A 21,709-nucleotide genomic window follows, 5' to 3' on the forward strand; every position below is an offset into this window, starting at 1 on the left:
TTAAATTCACCAAAATCAAGACCTTTCTTGATTACTAGTAGACATAATTTTATAACTGCCCTTCTATTCTTAAATAAATAATAATGTGCTTTTTATAGCCTTCTTTTTAAAAACATATCACTACATATCATTAGTGTATAAAATGCTCCCAAAAAATGGAGACAAAAAAATTCTAACATTTAATATTCTTTAAGTGAATATTAAATGTTAATATTTTTTAAAACTTTTAAGTGAAATCTGACCAATTTCCAATGGTCCATGATAACGGAGGAGAGTAATGGAGGTCATTTAAGAACCTTAAATAAACAATCATTGCTTTTGTCAGTTTTTCTCCTTCCACATAGATATTTGGAGAATGACCTAAGAGAAGCCAGAGTAGCTGTCGATATGTTCACATTCTCTGTTTCTCCCAATGTTAACTAACTGCAAAACATGCAGATGAAAGAGCATCCAAAGGGACAGGAGAGAGACAAGAAATGCTCTACCTAAGATAGGCCAGTCAGCTCTAAACAATCAAGATGTGAACTACTTTCCAAGAGTCTACAGTTATTCCTGAGATAGGCTCTAGAAACAGAAAATAAATTTTCTAAAGTTAAAAACAAAAAAACATTTAAAACCTAACGCATATGTACCTGTGGCAGCAGCCTGAAATTTTAGGCAGAAATCATTACCCATTCTTCAGGAGAAATGGACTTCTCTTTTGTCTTACTGGTTTAACCATGCTATAGCACTGGGAGGCCTACGTCTGCACTTGGGGTCTGTTTTCATCTCAGGCATCTCCTGTCGGGTTGTAAACTCTTTGAAGAGTCCACATATGAACACTAAGGCCACTCAATGTGGCAGCTCAGGAACAGGCTCACTTTGCACTGGACTGCCTGGATTCCAATCCTGACTTTGCCACCTCTTAGCTGTGTGGCCTTAAGCAAGTCTAGCTAACCTCTACATCCTTCCGCTTCCTCAGCTGTTTGCTGGGGAGGATAAAAATGATAGGGTTGAAGATAAGATTAAATCAAACAAAGACTGTGGAACAGGTTTGGGTCATCATAATTCACTTAATGTCCATTATTATTCTTAATCTGGATGCCCTACAGCATCAAATATAGTTTCTCCATATAGTAGCGCTGCACTTCCACTGCACTGTCTAGAACAGAACAACTCTGCATTTCTGCCAACATCTCCCACCACTTCCTGATCTGCCTGAACCTTTCGAGTCTGCCCAAGGGCACAGCTCTTTTGCAGGCCTTTCAAGTGGACGCCATGCAGTCCCCGAGGGAGACAGACTGGGGTACATGGTCAGTGCACTCTTGCTCCCTTCAGGGTGGAACTCTCTGACCCACGTGCTCAAGCCATCCTCCCAAGGGGACCATCCTCTAAGGCTATCATGCCCTCCTTCTTTCTCCCTTACTGACCCACTAGTCAATCTCTCCCAGGCATCACCTCCTGCTGCCACCCTGGACGACTTCAGCATCCAGGGGGTGACCCATCCCCTCCCTGGCCTAAGTCTCTTCACCCCTCAGTCCGTGGCCTTCTGCCCATTCCACCTGAGCAAACCAACCCTGAAGACACTCCTGGTACGTGCTCTCATTCTGAAAACTTTAACTCTGAAAGACTGGCCTCTCTGACCAGATGCCCCAGGCCATCCAGCTCTCCTGCTCTTTCCTCTCTCCCCTTCACTGATCACCAGGTGCCACGGCTGGCAGGTCCTTGTGGCTTCTCCTTCCCCCTCCTGCCTAGACATGGTGTGGGACTGGCTAGAAAGAATGATATCTCTCCAACCACCCTCCATTCTTTAATCCTTTTACCTCCTAAATCATCTGCTCTGTGATGGATCAACAAAACAACTTACTAGAACCCTCTGCTCCTTTACCCGAATAAAGAACAACCCACCATACCCTGTCCTGTATGATCTGGGGCGTCCAATCCCAAGGGGGTTTCCCTCAGTGACTGCCAAATATGTTATCATCCCCTTCTGATCTATTTCAAGACTCAATCCCACACCCACGTTTTCTTTGCTCTATAAATAATTTTGCTTTGTGTGTCTCAGAGATAATGAAGTTTGTCAGGCATGAACTCCCTCAATGTCCTGCCTTTCTCCACCTACAAATCGGCCCCATGTGTGCCCACCCTTTCCTCCTGGCCCTCTGTTTTGGAGAAGGGGTGGGTCTGCTCCTATCTGAGATTAGTCCACCTGCATAAGCTCTCCATCCCATGCCCTCTTGCCTCCTCCTCCAGGACTTTTCCACATCAGTGACACCCTCTCTTTCCAGTATTTTTAATCTCTATGTCTGCAATAGCTCTTATTGCTCAGGGAAAAAAAAAATACTACAGGCAGATCTCAGATCTCAAAAGATCCACTGGACATCATCGCTAGTTATTGCCCCATCTGTCCTTCCTTCCTTTGGCCAAGCTTCTTGGAAGGAAAGTCTACTCAATGTCTCCAACTTCCTCCCTCCAAATTTCTCTCCTCCAGCCTGAGGACCCGACCCCCCGGATGGATTTCAGCCCATCCCTCCCTTCCCCTCTCTTTCCCTCCTTCCCTCCTTCCTTCCTTCTTGAAATTTTGCTCTCAGTTCTGCGATTTCACTCTCTCCTGAGAATTTGCACACAGATAACCTGAATTTTTCATCACAGAAACTTATGAAAAGTTAGAAAAAGTGTGCTTGCTCTCCAGGCTTTCCCTTGCCTGCAATAATGCAGCTTGTTCTTGGAAATACTCGCAGTAGTTCTAAGGGGCTGGGTTTTCAGTCCGGGGCTCTACGAATCCAGGTCACCTGTTACATGCTAAGAATCAGGAAGTGAAAATACTAAGTTATCACACCTAATTCCATCCACAAATATTTATTGAGTACCAATTCCAAAGATGAAACTGACATGTTCCTTTCCCTTCTATATATGAATATGTGGTTATTTGTATTCTTATTTTTATTTTACTATTTTTTATTCTTACTTTTAATAATGAGATAGTACCTTCTACTGTCTCAGTTTCTCTGATTTGGATACTTTATTAACTTTTCTGGGTTATAAGAGTAGTCTTTCATAATTGTTACTTCAAAATACCAAAAATTATCAAAATATATTTGTATAATGAAAAAATTTTTTATTAATATTTTGTGATTTCTTTCTACTTATATAACACCATTATAAAATACAAGGAATACAGGTCCCCACCTGTGACACCATGAAATAAATAGTAAGAGGACTCACTGAAAAATGTAAGGATTTCCTTTAAATTTCTATGACATGTCATATTTGCAAGATGCTGATTTTAAAATATTAAGAACCTAAACTGGATGGCTACTTTCAAACATCAATAAAGACATATCTAGGAGATATGTATTAAAAATTGTTGCAATTAATTTTTGACATATATGCCATAAAAAAACAAGTTTAAAAGGGCCCATTATCGAACTCTCTTTGGAAAATTCAGTTTCTGAAGAACACTGTGCTAACATGCTCTAATCCCAGGTTATCCAACAGGCAGCCCAGAGCCACGCAGAGCTGGAACTCTGGTTTCTGGTCCTGATGGCAGCTTTAAAGCTAAAATTTCCAGATACTCTTTCACCTCTAAATCTTTTACGATGTCAAATAGGTAATAAGACAAAATTTAGAAGATTCGCCTTAAAAACTGAATTAAGTTTTTACCTCTGAAAGCACGTGGCCTGCTTTCATATGTTTGGGTAAATTTATATACTCTCCTTTGCCTACCACAGAGCTCAAATCCAAATGTTATATTGACTTTATCTGCCAAGGTCTTTGCCAGTCTGATTTTTATCAGTGTTTCCTATAAGGCATTTCAAGTCATCTCAGAGTGAAAATTGTTAATAAAGAAGGGCTACAGTAATCTACTACATACTTCTATTATTGTTATTTTTTTTTGGTAGATTTTTCTGTAAACCAGGGTCTAAAGACATTTTCTGAAATCCTTTTTCATAAAATAAACTCTACCCTCAGTAGTCATTTTCTAAATCATTTCTCCAAAGACCCTGAATGCTACTCTGAAGAAAATTTCTAATAAATAAAGGAACTATTTTCTACCAATGAATATGGCTGAACTCCAATAAACCATAAGGATCAAGTTTTCTGTTTTTATCAGGTGTTCTCTGTATGTGTGTAATTTCATCTCTAAGCAATAAAATTGAAAATAAAAAAATTTTACAAAATGATTTAGAAATTAGCATCTCTAAACAATACGATAATCACAGCAGACCGTTTACCTGAACAAACAGAGCAATGATGGCGATTCCGTGTGGCTTCCCCACAGCCTCATCAATGCTGCCAAACAGAGTGGAGTTCCAGTGGATCAGATGGAGCTGGGTGAGTGGCAACAGACAGACCACATCATTTAATGTGCTACTTCTAGTCATAAAAGCAAAGATATAGACATTTCTTTACTATTTCTATATGGTATCACATACCACAAGAGGATCACAAGTAGACACAAACTACTGGCTTAATACGAGTTCTCTGTATGAATTCCTTCCTTCTTATTTCTGAACAGAAGCAGTGCTTAGTGGATCGCTGCCGCTTAAGTCCAGTTTTAGTCCTGATGAGGAGGAAGACAACTGGAGGGACTCACAGACTTCACATTGATTCAGTTATCTTTCCTTGGATGTCATCCTTTTGAATCTCCATGAAACAAAACTCCAGGTCTGGGCACAAACACTAGAACTCATTCAAAGGATGAATACCTGCATAATCAAATACTGCATCACCCAGTATTTCCATCAGGAGATGTACAAAGCCAGTTTCTAGTCCTAGTAAATTATTTCAACTTTCTAAGAATATTCAGAGATAGCATCCTGGAAAAAAAAAAGCTGCATATTTAAAGCCATGGTAAAATAATAAATGCTGATGTGACTCTCTAAAAGAAGGCGATTTCCTGCGCTGGTGATAAAATTTTATCTGTGAAGAAATGACAAACAATGCTCAGAGGCCTCCCTCACTCCTAGCCTCATAAAGCTTTGCAGCTTTCAAGTTTATCTAGAATATGCACTTGCTCCTACAGTACTGATAAAACACTTGCAAGAAGCCAAGCTCAATTCCTGATTAAAAACCAAATGTCCACTGAGGTTCTTAGTATAATAGTAGGTAGGTAAACCTTCTGCCTAGAATATTACCTTCATCACTATAGCTTTTCATCAAGTTATAATTACTTACCGCCTTACAACATTGCCTCATTTTAAAATTAGTTCTAACACCAAAAGACATAGCTAAAATTCAACCACTATTTTAGCATTTATATTAAAATATTCAGGAAAATTATCATAAGCATGGCCACAAATTGGATTTTTCCACTGCTGAATTTACCCAGGTAGAATCTGATATTGTAAAACTGACCACTAGGGGGAGGTAATGAAGTCCTCTACCAATAATAGAATAGGTAACTAGGAAAAGACTGTACCCATGGCCCACTCAGCCAGGTCAGGCTATGAGGCTGTGAAAAACTCACAGAGACTGTGACTACCCAGTAAATGCAACTGAAAGGCACTGCTTTTAAGAAAACCATGTTCTATAATCTCTCAATAATAAAAGACAATTTTAATCTTCCCTTCTCCGACTGCAACAACAGCATAGGAGTCCTAGTGGTAGAGGTAAGAACTGACTGCCTTAATTAAACCACCAACAAAGAAGGTCTAGGCCCAAGGTTAAAATAAATTTTTATTCCACAAATTACAAAATTCCAACTGGCATTTTTCTTACTTCTCACAGCAATATTTTGGGGCTTTTTTTTAAACAAAACATTAATAAACCACAAAAGCATGGGTTTTTCTTTTTCCCTACTCCCCACAATTCAGCAACATCATCACTCACACCTGCCCTTCAAAAGCTGCTGCACATTTTTTGTGTGTTTAAAAAGCTGAGGGTCCCCACTCCTTAAGTGTGCACTGGGGTGGTGACTTTGTTATAAAGAGTAAAGTATGGAACAGGGATAAAAATAGTGACTTTACAGTGGATAAACCTAACAAACACTATCTGATCAAGGTCAACATCAACACTGATTAGTCATGTTGATAGGGTGTATGTATCCCTATATGTGATGAGCACTTTACTGCTGTGTTTTCTCTCAATGACCCATAACCCAATCTAGCCACAAGAAAAACATCAGACAAATCTCAGTGAGAGACACTCCACAAAATACCTCACCAGTAAGTACTCCTCAAAACAGTCAAGGTCATCAGAAATAAGGAAAGCCTGAGAAAAATGTCACAGCCAAAAGAAGCCTAAGAAGACATGAGAACTAAATGTAATATGGTGTATGGTGCCATAGGTGAGATCCCAGAACGGAAGAAGAACATTAGGTAAATGCTAAGGAAATCCAAATAAAATGTGGATTAGTAACATATCAGTATTGGTCCATTAATTGTAACAAATGTAACCATGCTAATGTAAAATGTTACTAATAGAAGAAACTGGGTTTGGGGTATATGGGAATTTTCTGTACTGTCTTTATAATTTTTCTATAAATGTTAAACTGCTCTAAAAAATATTCTTTTTAACAAAAGATAAAAATTAAGAGAAATACTGGCACTTCAGCCAACCCAAGCTAACAAGGATAACAGAAGGTTGCTATGACCCCCGCATGTCCAGCAAAATAACACGAAATGAAAGCAGCAACAGCAGCTCTCCCACGCATCCTTCACTCTACCTTCTGGGTCTTCAATAATCACCTGAGTCTTGGCGGTTCCAGGGCAAGAGAGATTCTCCCCTCACAATAACAAGGGACCCAAGCTTTAAAAAACAAAGCTCTGTCCTGCTTCTGATAAACCTTCTTCTCTTGAAGGTCCTTTTTCTCATTTTCAGACCAAACAAATCATGACAGACCCCCTTTCTACACCAGTAGAGGTTGGCTAATTCAAGTACCAGGCAAATGTCCAACCCATTCTGGAACTAGGCCAACCTTCAGCTGTAACCTAGTAGTGGTAACCTAAGTGCGTGGCCCACAGGCACAGCACTCTGCACCTGCGCTGCCTCTCAAGTTAGCTCACTCTGCTCCCCATGCACCTTTCCTCTCCATCTGTATGAGTCTGCTAGGGCTGTCATCACAAAGTGGCACTGACTGGGTGGCTTAAACAACAGACATTTATTTTCTCACATTTCTGGAGGGTGGAAGTCTGAGATCAAGGTGTGGGCAGGGCTGGTTCCTTTTTAGCCCTGTCTCCTTGGCTTATAGATGGCCACCTTCTCCCTTTATCTTCACACAGTCTTGACTCTCTAGGAGTCTGTGCCCAAATTTCCTCTTCTTATAAGGACACCAGGCACAGTGGACTAGGGCATGCCTAATGACCTCCTTTTAACCTAATTATCTCTGTAATGACCCTATGTCCAAATACAGTCACAGTCTGATGTGCTAGGAACTGGCACTTCAACATGAATTTGGCAGGGACACAATTCTGCCCATGACACCAGCTATCTCACCCTTTGCTTTCTGCTCGCCATAAGAAAGTCTTTTCAAATCTGAAAAGCTTGAATTATTCACACTGACATCTGTTCTGCCACTGCCCCTTCTTTACTCCAATAATTTTATCACATTGTGCCTTATATTAATTAGCGCTGGTTCTGTTCCACAAAGCAAAGCCACAGAGGCAGGAAAATTATAAGCGCTTTTGAAGAACTAACAGTACCTTAGTGGGTAGCTAGAGGGTACAGAAGTCTGGCAATGACAAGAGGTGAGGCTAGAGAGCTAGAGGGGTCAGACAGCACAGAGCTTTAAATGTTACCATAGCTGTGTTCTAGAAAACACTAAAGCAATATATTATTGCAATGAATATTATTATTATTATGTACGCAGTCTGGAATCAAACCTCCCCATAATAACCTCTTTCTTTCAAAGGTCTTTTTGACAGTACAGGGGCTGGATTGGAAGTAGCAGACATTGAAAGCTGGAATATAAGCTAGGAGGATACCACAAAAGTCCCAGCTAAAAAATTATGACAGGAGTGCAGGACAGTTAATTTTATGTGTCAGCTTGGCTAGGCTATGGTGCCCAATTGTTTGATCAAACACCAGTCTAGATGTTGCAGCGAAGGTGCTTTCTAGATGTGATTAACATTTAAATCAACAGATTTTGAGTAAAGCTGAATGCCTCCACTATATGAGTAGGCCTCATACAATCAGTTAAAGGGTTTAAGAGCACAGACTGAGGTCCCCCAAGGGAGAAGGAATTCTGCCTCCAGAACTCTGGATAAAAATCAGCCTGCGTTTCCAGCCTTGAAACTCAAGCTGCAACATCAACTCTTGCATGAATTTCCAGCTTTCAGCCTACCTTGCAGATTTCAGATTTGCCAGCCCCCACAACTACATGAACCAGTCCCTTAAATTAAATCCCAATCTCTTCTTTCTCCCTCTGTTTCTCTCTCTTTCTCCCTCTCTCTGTTTCTCTGGAGAACCCTGACTAATACAGATCATGCAAACAAAAAAAAAGTATGGCAACCAATAGAAGTTTAAATCTGATGATGACTAATACCAATGGGAATAAAGAAAAATGACCCTAACAATTAAAGTGACAACATTTGGGATTTATTCTTCTAAGACAAAACATGATCCCTTTGGGGAGGGCGGATGAAGTGACAAAACAATCCTCTGATGATCAGAAATAACATATTAAAACTTCTACTTATATTTATTTTTATCAAATGTCTTTTTATTTCAACTTTTTCTATGCTTCATAAAATACATAATATAAATACATATTAGTGCATGAATATAATTTATTAACAAATACATATATTATGGATACATGCTCCAAAGTTTGTTCTAATGCAGTGGTTAAAGACATCTGGAGACAAACAGGTCTGAATGGAAAAGCATATGATACTACAGATATGGCTTAGGAAATGATGAAGTGGCCTGCAGTACATCTTATGAACTGGCTTATTAAGGTCCAAGTAGACAGCTATTATCAGCAGAGAGGACTCACAAGACTCACTTCAAAGCCTAACAGCCCAGATATGCTCTGGGGTGTGTCTGGTCTATGGAGAGGGCAGGATACAGAGGCGGCAACCCTTTGCACTTCTCCAACTCCATTATTCTGAGAGGCAATGTGCTCTCATAAAAGACCTCCGCTAGGAATCTCGTCTTAGATTCTTGTTTCAGTTCTACAACACTTTAGCTCTGTGAACTTCACTAGTCACTAACTTCTTTCAGCATGTCTCTCTGTAACACAGGAGACTGTATCTTAAAAGCTTGGATTATTCACGCCTTTCTCTGTCTTCCCATAGTACTCTTTTTCCTATATTCTTATCACGTTTTACTGTTATTAGCATTAGTTATATATAGCCAGCAAAGGCAGGGAAGCAGGATGATGGATTTTGACAAAGAAGAGCAGCCGACTGGATTATAGTTTAGACCAAGTATGTAAATGCCACTTACCATTTCTAAGGAGAGCAAGGGTCAGCGGCATTAGCACTGCATCTGTTTAGAAGTAGACGGGCCACTGCATAGGGTCACTTACTCCTCCAGGGTCCACTGGACTAAAGATGGATCCAAGCAGGACCCTGCCCCACAGGCCTTCAAGAGCCTGGACCTGCTCTGCCTGGTAAACACACTGCACAGCAGGTGGCTGAGGGGCTGCCTCTTGCAGCCTGAACCCAAGGCCTACTATGACTGCTAACAACAATAGCAGAATCCCTCCTGCTGAAAGAATCTGCCTCCAGGCTCCCTTCAGCCATTCTTCCTCCAAAGGCAAAAGGTTTGGCCTCCTCCTACACTTGGGCACGTCAGGGTAGAAGAAAGTGGTTTTCTATAACAATTAAAGCTGAGTCCTTCCTCACTCCTTATAACTCTTCCCCCCAGCCCACCAACAGGAGGCAAGTGTTACAAAGACATAAAACAGCCAAGATCCATTATTACCCTGGCAGCATGATGACCATTATGTCTTCTGTTAAAAAATCGGACCACAGGAAAACAACCATGATGCATCCTTTTACAGCTTCAGGGAAAATCTTGGACCGAGCTTTTGCTACAGGACTCACAACTTCATATTCCCGCAACTGATTATGCTGCCTTACCATCAGCACCTGTGAAACGTTCAAAATGTTCATCTTAATGCACTTAACTCACAGAATAGATAAATTTGTCCAAAGTTAAGAAATTGCGACATGCCACAGCCTTATCATCATTTGTCACTGAGAAAAATAAGTTTGAAGACTTCATGGCAGCTTAACAGAAAGCTATCTTCACGACAAATGAGGTTTATTACTAACATAAATAATACGATGGCAGCAAAGTACCAAAGAATGAATCATGAGGAATGGAAAAAATAGTAAACACTGAAAAGGCATTTATGACTCACAAACTTCCTTTTCCCCAGCCCTGGGCACTCATACAAATTCTGTGACATCTCCTAACTGCAAATGCAGGGACCCTTCCTTTCAGATGTCTTCTTGACACCTCAAGATGAACATTTCTACAACTGACATCAACCCTCTTCAAAGGAGCTTCCCACCCACACACTCTTCATAGAACTCCCCCTCCTGCCCCGCTTACCAGGCTTGAGACCTGGGACCCCCGCACCTTTATCTCCAGAGCTCATCTAGACCTCTCCTGGGCCCTGGCACTTACATTACGAAGCCCAACTAATTTCTTTTTAACACAACTTTCACCACATTTCCTCTGTTGAAAATCTCTGATTTCCTTTATTTCCTATCCATATCAGGCTTACATTTCTCAAACCACATTCTTCCCCACCCTAACTCTCCCCATATGCTCAAACCAAGCGTGACCCTGACTCCTCACAACAGCCTCCCCATTCTGCTTATGCCCACTCACCTGGAATGCCTTTCCCCAATCTGCCCTGATACCCACCCAAGTCCTACCTGTCCTCCTAGGCACTGATGGGCATTTGACAGAAAGATGGAGGCTGGAGATGCCAGAAATAAAGGGTCCAGGGAGGAGGGGGTACAGTGGGAAGGGAGACAGAGACAGAGAACTTCAACCAACAGACAGGAAGAAAAAGGAAGAGAAAGAGGGGAGAGAACTGGGATTTCTACCAAAATCATTTTATCAAAAGGGAGATAAATTCAGGGGTGTTCTGAGAGTTTGGTTTTTGCAAGAGATGGGGGGTCTTGCTGTCATCCAGGCTGCAGTGCAGTGACAAAATCACAGCTCACCGCAGCCTTGAACTCCTGGGCTCAGGTGATCCTCTCACCTCAGCCTCCAGGGGAGCTGGAATTACAGGTGTGAGCCACAATTGAATTCAGTTTTAGATAGGAGTGTAAACCCACATCAGAACAATCAAACTAGTGCCCCATTAGTGAGAGATGCAGAACTCCTGCTGCCTTGAGAAAGGGCTAAAGGTACAGGGAGCAGATACCCCTAGAGCAGGAGTGTTCAATCTTTTGGCTTCCCTGGGCCACACTGGAAGAAGAAGAACTGTCTTGGGCCACACAGAAAATATACTAACACTAAAAACAGCTGATGAGAAAAAAACAATTGCAAGAAAATCTCATAATGTTTTAACAAAATTTACAAATTTGTGTTGGGCCACATTCAAAGCCATCCTGGGCTGCATGTAGCCCATGGGCCATGGGTTGGACAAGCTTGCCCTAGAGAAATGTGACCTTGTAGAGTTGGTTCACTCATGGATTGATACGGTTTGGCTGTGTCCCCACCCAAATCTCATCTTGAATTGTAGCTCCCGTAATTCTCACATGTTGTGGGAGGGACCCTGTGGAAGATAATAAATCTTGGGGGCAGTTCCCCCCATACTGTCCTCGTGGTAGTGACTAAATCTCACGAGATCTGATGATTTCATAAGGAGTTTCTTCCTTCACTTGGCTCTCACTCTGTGTCTTGCCTGCCACCATGTAAGACGTGCCTTTCACCTTCCACTATGATTGAGAGGCCTCCTCAGCCACGTGGAACTGTGAGTCCAGTAAACCTCTTTTTCTTTATAAATTACCCAGTGTTGGTTATGTCTTTATCAGCAGCATGAAAACAGACCAATACATGGATCAAGTCTTGAGAGAAACTGACGGGGGACCAAAGACTGCACTTTGGAAAATGGTGAGATAACGAAAGAGGGACTATCAAATATGCAAGAGGGAACTCAGAAAATTCCAAAGTGCCATTAAAAGAGAACAGACTTTCTAGAAGACAGTGTGGGCATCAATACTGTCAAGGAGATACTAGCAGCAAAGCTATGACAGCTGCAAAGAAACAAGGAAAAATGAGGACAGAAAGAGACTTTGGACCTATTGTTTTTTAGATTACTGAGATGGCAGTTTCAAGATAGTGAAAGGCACAGAGGCAGAACACAGAGATATCAGGATAAAACAAGTGGAGTAAGGCCGATCAGCCTATAAGGTGGGCAGGATTATCAGAAAACAGACATTAGAAGTCAGCTGAAATCACTGTTTGAGAGTGAGCAAAGTTCACCTTTGACTTTTTAATATTCTTATCTATTTTCTTAATGGTTAAAAGTAAAACTGGAGAGAAATAACAGGCTGCTGTTAAGTTTTGATGAATAATAAACATTCAATGCAGCCCGTGAACTCAGATGTAACTGGACCTGTAAACCACTTTCTACCCAATGTATAGTCATTAAGTGTCCTCTAAGCTAGGACACTATAGAGTACAGCTTCATAGAGGGAAAAAAATCATCAAGAACAGATCTTCATTTCTGTGTCCTGATTTTGCTTAATTGCCTTCCTCAGCCCCCAAAAAATCCAACTATAGAAAACTGTAGCAGGTCCCAATAGATTCTGAGTTCCAGAAGCCAAGTATCTCACCCACCCAGGCTCTACCACACTCAAAACAGCCCTTCTCAGAGCACTCAGAGGGGGCTATAAAATTTTCAAAAAGAAAAAAAAGGTTGTATCTCCGCTGTTCTTATGATACTGGAAATTGAAAGAAAGAAGATAGTAAGCCCTGGAAAAAGAAGGAAAAAAGGGGGGAAAAGGAAACAGGAAGTGAAACATTTGAGTCACAAAATGGGTCATTAAATAACTGAAAAATAGTTAACAAAGAAAGCACCATCTCTCTCCAGATCCACTCATAATTGTATGAAGCAGCCCATTCATCAGCAGATAAATCAAGATTTAGTGGGTATTATTCTCAGATGCTGCTACGCTTTAAGTCATCATTGTCAATATATTATGCGGCTATTATTCAGAGAAGGACGTTCAAGGTGTAGACAGATATAACAGTGACAAAATACTGTAAAGCATGGAACGGAACATAAATTATTCAAAATTCTATCTCTAGCTATCACCTACTTGTTATGTCTGCCGAAACCTAACTATGTCTTGTATACAGATAGGTAGAAGAGAAATAGGGGAATGTGACAGAGGGCTTCAGAGCAACTTCCCCCATGAAGATATTAATACCAAAAGGTATTTATAGTGTTCTTAGGATTCAGAATCTTCCATTTAAAAGGCACTAGTGCTATGTAATTTATAAAAAGAAGATCTTATTTCAAAGCAGAAAGACTGCCTCTTTAAATGCTGACTGATTTCCTGCCTTCTTAGGAACAGGGCATTATAACACCATTGGACTCTTCTCCCAAAAATGAAGCTTCCTTTATGAAATTCACTATAAAAGATTGGGAGAAGCTTGTTGGTGGAGTCATATATCAAAGAAGAGAAAAACTGCATCATTTTTATGTTTTATATTTAATGTAAAATCAGAAGCAATTAAAACTGATTCTTCAACACTGGTTTCTTGATTTCCAGGAAATATCCTACATTTTATTTTCTAAAAAAAAAAAAAAAAAAAGCCTGAATTGTGGCTATAGCTGCAATTAAACTGCTATAACTTCCCTACTTCATTTATTATTTTGTAAAATAAAGAAAGCAAAGAGACTGTCAACGGGTCTTGTTATAGAATGTAAGTCATTTATAGATTGGATCTGTTCATTCTATACAGTGAATTGGTGAGTAATGGCTGCAATCCTCTCCCTGCTCATCCCTCCATGAATGAGAGCCACGATGATGAAAGAGTTCTGAAATAATGGCAGCATTCATCTCAACATTTATTGAGCACCGACAGTATCTAGGGTTTTAGTGTTCACTGCTTCTGACACTAGAAATGCAAAGACTCAAATCTTGTTTTTTAAAAGAATCCAGGATATAAATAAACAAAAATAAGAAATTTATAGCCCAATAGAAGAAAAGGATGAGTGAAAAGGATTAGTGCACAATCAAAATGTTAAAGGATGCTGTGGGTATTTTTATTGATTTAATAGGCACTGATGTTACATTTTCTGCCAAGAACTGTTCTTTACAAATATTACTTCATTCCATCCTCATTAGCATCTTTATAATGATAGATTCTATGACCACCATCAAACACCCCAATTTAACAAGAAGGAAATGGAGGCACAGAAGGTAAAGTAACCTGCCCAGGATTATACAGCAAACAAGTGACAGAGCCAGACTGTGGACACAGGGAGTGTGGCTCTACCACCTATGCCACCTCTGATCCCAAGAGGGAGGGTTGGAAAAGACTGAGCGGGGTAGACTGCACAGTGTGAGTATTCACACAAAGCATGGAGGAATGGCAAGGTTATCTGCAAAGACAAGAAAAACTAGGGAAAGGAAGAGAGAGTGTGCGACCCAAGACACTGCTAGCATGCCAGCCACACACCTGGTGTTAGTGAGCACTCTCACTCCAGCTCCTGGGAAAGCTACCTGAGCTGAGTCTCCTTTGTAAAAGGGAGACCAGACCGTCTATTGTGTGATGCCCTTACAAGGGCAAGGAATAGTCTCTGGAAAGGTTTTAGAAAATATAGAGCAATTGCTGGCTAGAGCAGAATCCAAGTCAGAGAAGCGGGAGGTTCTCTGGCAACAGAAAGGTCGGCAGCACTGAAAGGTCTAGCACCCCACTTTAGAAAACACAGGTATGGTCACTTACCTTCAGCAGGGCTATCTTCTCATTATGCCACTGAACTCACCTACTTACTTTCTTACAGTTTAAAGATAACTAATAATGCGTTCCATTATAGAAAGCCAGATCACCGCCATAGTGCCCCAATGTCAAATGTCTACAGAAGTGAGGACAGCAGAGCTGTGAAAAACTGAAGAATTGGGGCCATGCCTCCAAGTGTTTAAACTCCACAATTTACGAAACACAGTGCCAGCTGGAGCCGTCCTTAAATCCAGCCCAAAGGCCCATCAGTCAGCATCCCCACATACACATCATTAATATTCTAACACCAAGGTCACCTGCCTCCCAGAGAAAATAAAACCATCAGAAGGAACTGTCTCTGCTTCCTGCTGGGACCTCCTGCCAGTCTTTCTTCCCTCCTCCTCTTTTCCAGGAGTAAACATCTGCTCCTTTCTGCCACACCACTCAAGGGTCTTTCATCCACCAGCTCTTTTCTGAGCTTTTAACATCTCTCTCCTTAGCTCCTTCTCAACACCATTTAATATGCATAGATGTTTCTCCTCTTTAAAAAAAAAAAAAAAAAAAAAACTTCCTTGACCTCACATACCCTCCTACTACTTTCTCTTCACAGGTAACTGTTTAAAAAATTATCTCCACTCCCATCATCACCTCCTCCTTGCCCATTTCCTCTGCTATCTTCTGAAATCTGTCTCTTGTCCCATCAGTTTAGTGAAACTGCTCACCATGTTCCCCACTAAATCATGTTTTGGCCTGGGAGACCAGATAACCTGCTCTGCAGCAGCCGGTAGCCTTGCCTGTCCTTCTCACACTGCCCCTTCCCCTGGGTTTCGCAGTGCCACACTCTCCTGGTCTCCTTCTTCTTCGACAGCGGTTCCATCGCAGGCTCCATTACTGGTTCTCTTCCCCTGACAGGGTTCCGCCCTAACACCTCTTCTCTCTGAACATGTTCTTGATGGCTGTTCTTATCTACTCACATGTCTTCAATCCTCACCCGGATGCTCATGACTCCAAAACCAGCATTTTAAATCAAAATCTCTGTCCCGAGACCATATCCCTTTATTAAACTGCCCAGTGAAATATCTCCAGTGGAATATTTTAAAGTTAGCATTTAACAGCTGAGTTCCCTCCACCGCCCCTCGGACTGCGTCTTTGTCTTCATTTCCCACCTCTGGTGATGGAACCCAAGTCAGAAATCTCTTCCATCATCCTCTTCCCTTACAAACAACAAAGAGCTATGTCCTGCCCTTTCCACCTCTCAAAAATCTCCCAAATGCATCCACTTGGCTGATTCCCATCACCAGTGCCTTAGTTTCAAGATCCATAATCTATCGATAGACTTATGCCCGTCTCTTAACTGTCTCCATGCCTCCAAAGCTGGCTTCGATTCACTCTCTACCCCGCAATTATATACTGCAAGCCTGCTCATCAGGTGCTCCTATCCGTCCACGAGGTACAGTCCAACCTCCTTCACACACAATGCATTCACTAAATGAATATATCTTTTTACAATCTTGATAAGTATGGCAAATTTGGTTTATTATGTATTAACTATTTCAGGTGTGTTGGTGATAACAATTAGAGTAATAAGCTCTTTTTAGTAATAAGCATGCACATAGAGCAATTTTAATTGGTTTAAAATGCAGCACTATTTCATCTCTCTTTCATTTGCCTGTGAAATACCACTGTCAATTTTCGCACTCCAACTTTACATATCTAATAGATTGTCTAATAACCCAGTTTTTAGAAAGAGTATTTTTTAAATCCAATTACAATTCAAACTATTACAATTTACAATAAAATGCATTTATCTGAAAATGTTTTTAAAAACCACTCTATTTTAATTCCCACTACACCTGGAAAGGTACTTGTCTGTTAACACTGCTTACTCAGGGTCTTTCACTTTTTGAATTGCAATTATCTAAAGCAAAAATCAGAACCTGTTTATTAGAAATAGGGGAAGGCGTACAGTGTATAGGGATGAGAACGGTAGTTGATCCAAGTCTCAGCCATTACCTAAGTGGCCTTGGGCAACTAATGTCTCATGACCTGATTATTCAGCTGAAAAACAGACATAACATCTACTTTAAGGAATATTTTAATGATGAAATAAGATATGGCATGTGTCTGGCAAACATAGTCTTCATAATCATTCCCACCCCCTGGGGATTATGGTACAGTGCATCTTGTATTAACTCCACAGCCATGAGACAACGCAAAGAACACAAAACTTTCCAACAGTATAAACACCATATAGCTTCAAAATATTGTGAGAAAAGTAAATTTTGACAGGCTAAAAAAACAAATATATACATAGAGGCACATGTAAGCAGAATTCTACAAAAAAAAATTCTCTTAAGTGAAGGAATTTTTCTTGCTCTACAACTAAATGAAACTGCCCTAATCTGAAAGACAAATAGCCCTGTGAAAATCTACACCTATGCTTTTCCCATAAAGTACTTCCTTATTTATATAAGTTTTGTACTTTACTTTAAAATCATAACAAACTAATCCAACTCACTTGTTGCTCAAGGGAGTTGCACAAAGAACCACTCTTTAGCAAACTCATCATAAACCACATTATTTCTAGTGCTGATTAAAGGGAATTATGCTTCGCTGAGATTTGTGTAAGACTCTCCTGTTAATACAATAACAGTGCTATAGGCAATCAACTTATTTTAAAGGACATTCTAGAAAACTGACTTTTAACACACTAGTGACCTGAAATACAGAGCCCAAGTTCCCTTTCAATGTTATAACAAGGTAAAGTATCATTTTCTTTGAGGTGGAACTTGTACCAAAACAGCTTGTGAGGTTTTTAAAAAGGTCAATTAGGAACAGGAAAGGCATCAATAGGTGTGAACCAAAAAAGCGCAACAATTCAGAAAGGAAATTTTACCTGTGTTTACAAGGCAATGCACTTCAGTTCAGTAAAGCTCATACTGACTGGGCCGGGTGCAGCCGGGGTGGGGGGCGATTTTTAAAACAAGATTATTACATTTTGAACATAATCCAAAGTGAACAAATCATCAATGGCCAAAGTGCTTTTAAATGTTGAGAGCAGATATGGGAGCTCCAGTTAGGCAGTGAAGACTTCCCTTACACCCAATCTTACCTAACCGTGAACCTCTTTCTCCAGGACTGACTAGAGACTCGACTTCCCAGCACTGCTCATTCCCCTGGTCTGCACAGTCACAAGTGCCTAACAAGTACATACACTGTACTGCTCAATGCCTTTATCATCCTAGCCATCCAAAGCATTCTCAGAAACCTATGTAAATTCAAATAAAAACCAAATTATTTTTTCTAAATTTTTTATTATGAATAATGCATTTCTGGGGGGTTTTGAGTTTGTTTTGCTTTGTTTTGAGACAGTCTTACTCTGTTGCTCAGGCTAGAATGCAGTGGCATGATCTCGGCTCACTGTAACCTCCACATCTCGGGTTCAAGCAATTCTTGTGCCTCAGGCACCTGAGTAGCTGGGATTACAGGTGTGCTCCACCATGTCTGGCTAATTTTTTTTTTTTTTTTTTTGTAGTTTTAGTGAGATGGGTTTTGCCATGTTGCTCAGGCTGGTCTCAAACTCCTGGCCTTAAGTGATCCACCTGCTTTGGCCTCCCAAAATGCTGGGATTGCAGATGTGAGCCACTGTGGCTGGCCACACATTTGTGATAGAAATAATATCAATTAAAAAACTTTATTTGTATATGTATATGTACTTACTGAGAAAAGCCCCTTAAAAATGCCAAGGACCATCTTTGCTGTACATAACGTAACTCAGAAGAAAATTTTACTATGTAAAGTTATTACAGGGGTACAGTTATTATCTTTGCTTTTATATAAAAGTATTTGATATTTTTAACTAATTTCCTGTTAAGCCTTTAAAAGGACAGAAAGTGTAATAAAAACATTGTTTCTGTGGGAAAAATAATAACCACTTTTTTTTTTTTTTTGAGACGGAGTCTCGCTGTTCCCCCAGGCTGGAGTGCAGTGGCGCAATCTCGGCTCAATGCAAGCTCCACCTCCCATGTTCACACCATTCTCCTGCCTCAGCCTCCCAAGTAGCTGGGACTACAGGTGCCCGCCAACACGCCCAGCTAATTTTTTGTATTTTTAGTAGAGACGGGGTTTCACCGTGTTAGCCAGGGTGCTGGGATTACAGGCATAAGCCACCGCGCCCGGCCAATAACCGCTTTTACAGTGACCACTTCATGGCATATTTTCTTTTTTTAAGTTCCGGGATACATATGCAGAATGTGCAGGATTGTTACATAGGTATATATATGCCATGGCGGTTTGCTGCACCTATCAACCCATAATCTAGGTTTTAAGCCCCACATGCATTAGGTATTTGTCCTAACACTCTCCCTCCCCTTCCGCTCTACCCCCAACAGGCCATGGTGTGTGTTGTTCCCCTCCCTGTATCCATGTGTTCTCATCATTCAACTTCCACTTATGAGTGAGAACATGCAGTGTTTGGTTTTCTGTTCCGGTGTTAGTTTGCTGAGAATGATGGTTTCCAGCTTCATCCATGTCCCTGCAGGGGACATGTTCTCGTTCCTTTTTATGACTGCATAGTGTTCCATGGTATATATGTACCACATTTTCTTTATCCAGTCTTTCATTGATGGGTATTTGGGTTGGTTCCATGTCTTTGCCATTGTGAACTGCACTGTAATAAACACACGTGTGCATGTGTCTTTATAGTCAAATGATTTATATTCCTTTAGGTATATACCTAGTAATGGGATTATGTGTCAAATGGTATTTCTGGTTCTAGATCCTTGAGGAATCACCACACTGTCTTCCACAATGGTTGAACTAATTTACATTCACACCAACAGCATAAAAGCATTCTTGTTTCTCCACAGCCTCGCCAACATCTACTGTTTCCTGACTTTTTAATAATTGCCATTCTGACTGGTGTGAGATGGTATCTCATTATGGTTTTGATTTGCATTTCTCTAATGATCAGTGCTGTTGAGCTTTTTTTCATATGTTTGTTGGTCACACAAATGTCTTCTTTTGAGAAGTGTCTGTTCATATACTTTGCCCACTTTTTGATGTTTTTTTTTTACCTTGTAGATTTGTTTAAGTTCCTTTTAGATTCTGGATATTAGACCTTGTCAGATGGGTAGATTTCACAAATTTTCTCCCATTCTGTAGGCTGCCTGTTCACTCCGATGATACTTTCTTTTGCTGTACAGAAGTTCTTTAGTTTAATTAGATACCATTTGTCAATTTTCGCTTTTGTTGCAATTGCTTTTGGTGTTTTCGTCATGAAATCTTTGCCCATGCCTATGTCCTGAATGGTACTGCCTTGGTTTTCTTCTAGGGATTTTATGGTTTTCAGTTTAACATTTAAGTCTTTAATCCATCTTGAGTTAATTTTTGTATAAAGTGTAAGGAAGGGGTCCAGTTTCAGTTTTCTGCACATGGCTAGCCAGTTTTCCCAGCACCATTTATTAAACAGGGAATCTTTTCCCCATTGCTTGTCTTTGTCAGGTTTGTCAAAGGTCAGGTGGCTGTAGATGTGTGATGTTATTTCTGAGATCTCCATTCCACTCCATATGTCTATACACCTCTTTTGGTACCAGTACCATGCTGTTTTGATTACTGTAGTCTTGCAGTATAGTTTGAAGTCAGGTAGCATGATGTCTCCAGCTTTTTTCTTTTTGCTTAGAATTGTCTTGGCTATACAGGCTCTTTTTTGGTTCCATATGAAATTCAAAGTAGTTTTTCTAATTCTGTGAAGAATGTCAATGGTAGTTTAATGAGAATAGCACTATATATATAATGCTATATAAATTACTTTGGGCAGTATGGCCATTTTCACGATATTGATTCTTCCTATTCATCAGCATGGAATGTTTTTCCATTTGTTTGTATCCTCTCTTATTTCCTTGAGCAGTGGTTTGTAGTTCTCCTTGAAGAGGCCCTTCACTTCCCTTGTTAGCTATATTCCCAGCTATTTTATTCCCTTTGTAGCAATTGTGAATGGGAGTTTATTCAAGATTTGGTCCATTGACTAGCATACTTTGAATAAGTCAATGTTACGGTAAATTATATCTCAAAGCTTTTTTTTAATGCAAGAGAGTAAAATCCCTCCATTACATTTAACCATTAATTTGCGAGGATCTGATGCTTAAAGGTAACGTAGCCATCTGGCAATCATGAGTAAACAAAGCAAAGAGGAAAAGCTAAAATGCCGAAATAGCTTAGCAGATAAACAGAAAGAAATTGGCCCGTGGAAATATGGCTGAGTGGCCACATAAACCGACAGTGGCACCACCCTTCAGGAGTTCCTATAATGTGAGAGGAAATATTTCCTATTATTTCTTAGTGGTGTCTTCCACTGTTTACCTAAAACCAATGCACTCATACAATGGAGAAATAGGATACTGAGCAAAAACACTCCACTGGTTACTTATATCAAATCCTTTAGATGTATGCATAGCAAACATAAATAAAATAAAATTTTCATTATGTATTTTCATTACAATCCAAATGCTGGCTTCTGACAGAAAAGTAATATTTCTTAAAAATAAAATTGTGTCTAACGATAAATAAATTGAGCTTTTTGCTCTGATCTAGAGCTTTTTGCTCTGATCTAGAAATTTTTCACACAAAAAAATCTAAAATGTATTTTCTGTATCATCATTTTACAGTATCCCCAAAAATAAAGACATGAAGAATATAAACCAACTATGAATGATCATAAAATGTATTATCAGCTAAAGCAATTTTAAGAGTCTAAACCTAATCCCAAATCTCTTATTTTTGCATCAACATTTCCTAATAATCAAGCAGTAGATCTTATTAGTAGTAGTTTATTATTGTGAGTAGCTTAATAAGTTTCAAGAATGGA

The 21,709-nt window shown here is 40.1% G+C and overlaps 1 protein-coding gene across 3 annotated transcripts in view; it reads right to left on the minus strand.

Moving 5' to 3' along the window:
- Nucleotides 1-21,709, minus strand: part of CA8 (carbonic anhydrase 8) — a 97,417-nt gene that overhangs the window by 43,667 nt on the left and 32,041 nt on the right. For 2 of the 3 annotated variants that reach the window (XM_024251640.3, XM_024251641.3), the window contains exon 4: nt 4,215-4,310. The exons of the other annotated variant lie outside the window; for it this stretch is intronic. In XM_024251640.3, the coding sequence (XP_024107408.1) occupies nt 4,215-4,310 (96 nt within the window). The remainder of the gene's footprint in view (nt 1-4,214; nt 4,311-21,709) is intronic. 3 annotated transcript variants of the gene reach the window in all.

This window comes from Pongo abelii, chromosome 7 (genome assembly GCF_028885655.2).
Source record: "Pongo abelii isolate AG06213 chromosome 7, NHGRI_mPonAbe1-v2.0_pri, whole genome shotgun sequence".
In the NCBI taxonomy this organism is placed as follows: domain Eukaryota; kingdom Metazoa; phylum Chordata; class Mammalia; order Primates; family Hominidae; genus Pongo; species Pongo abelii.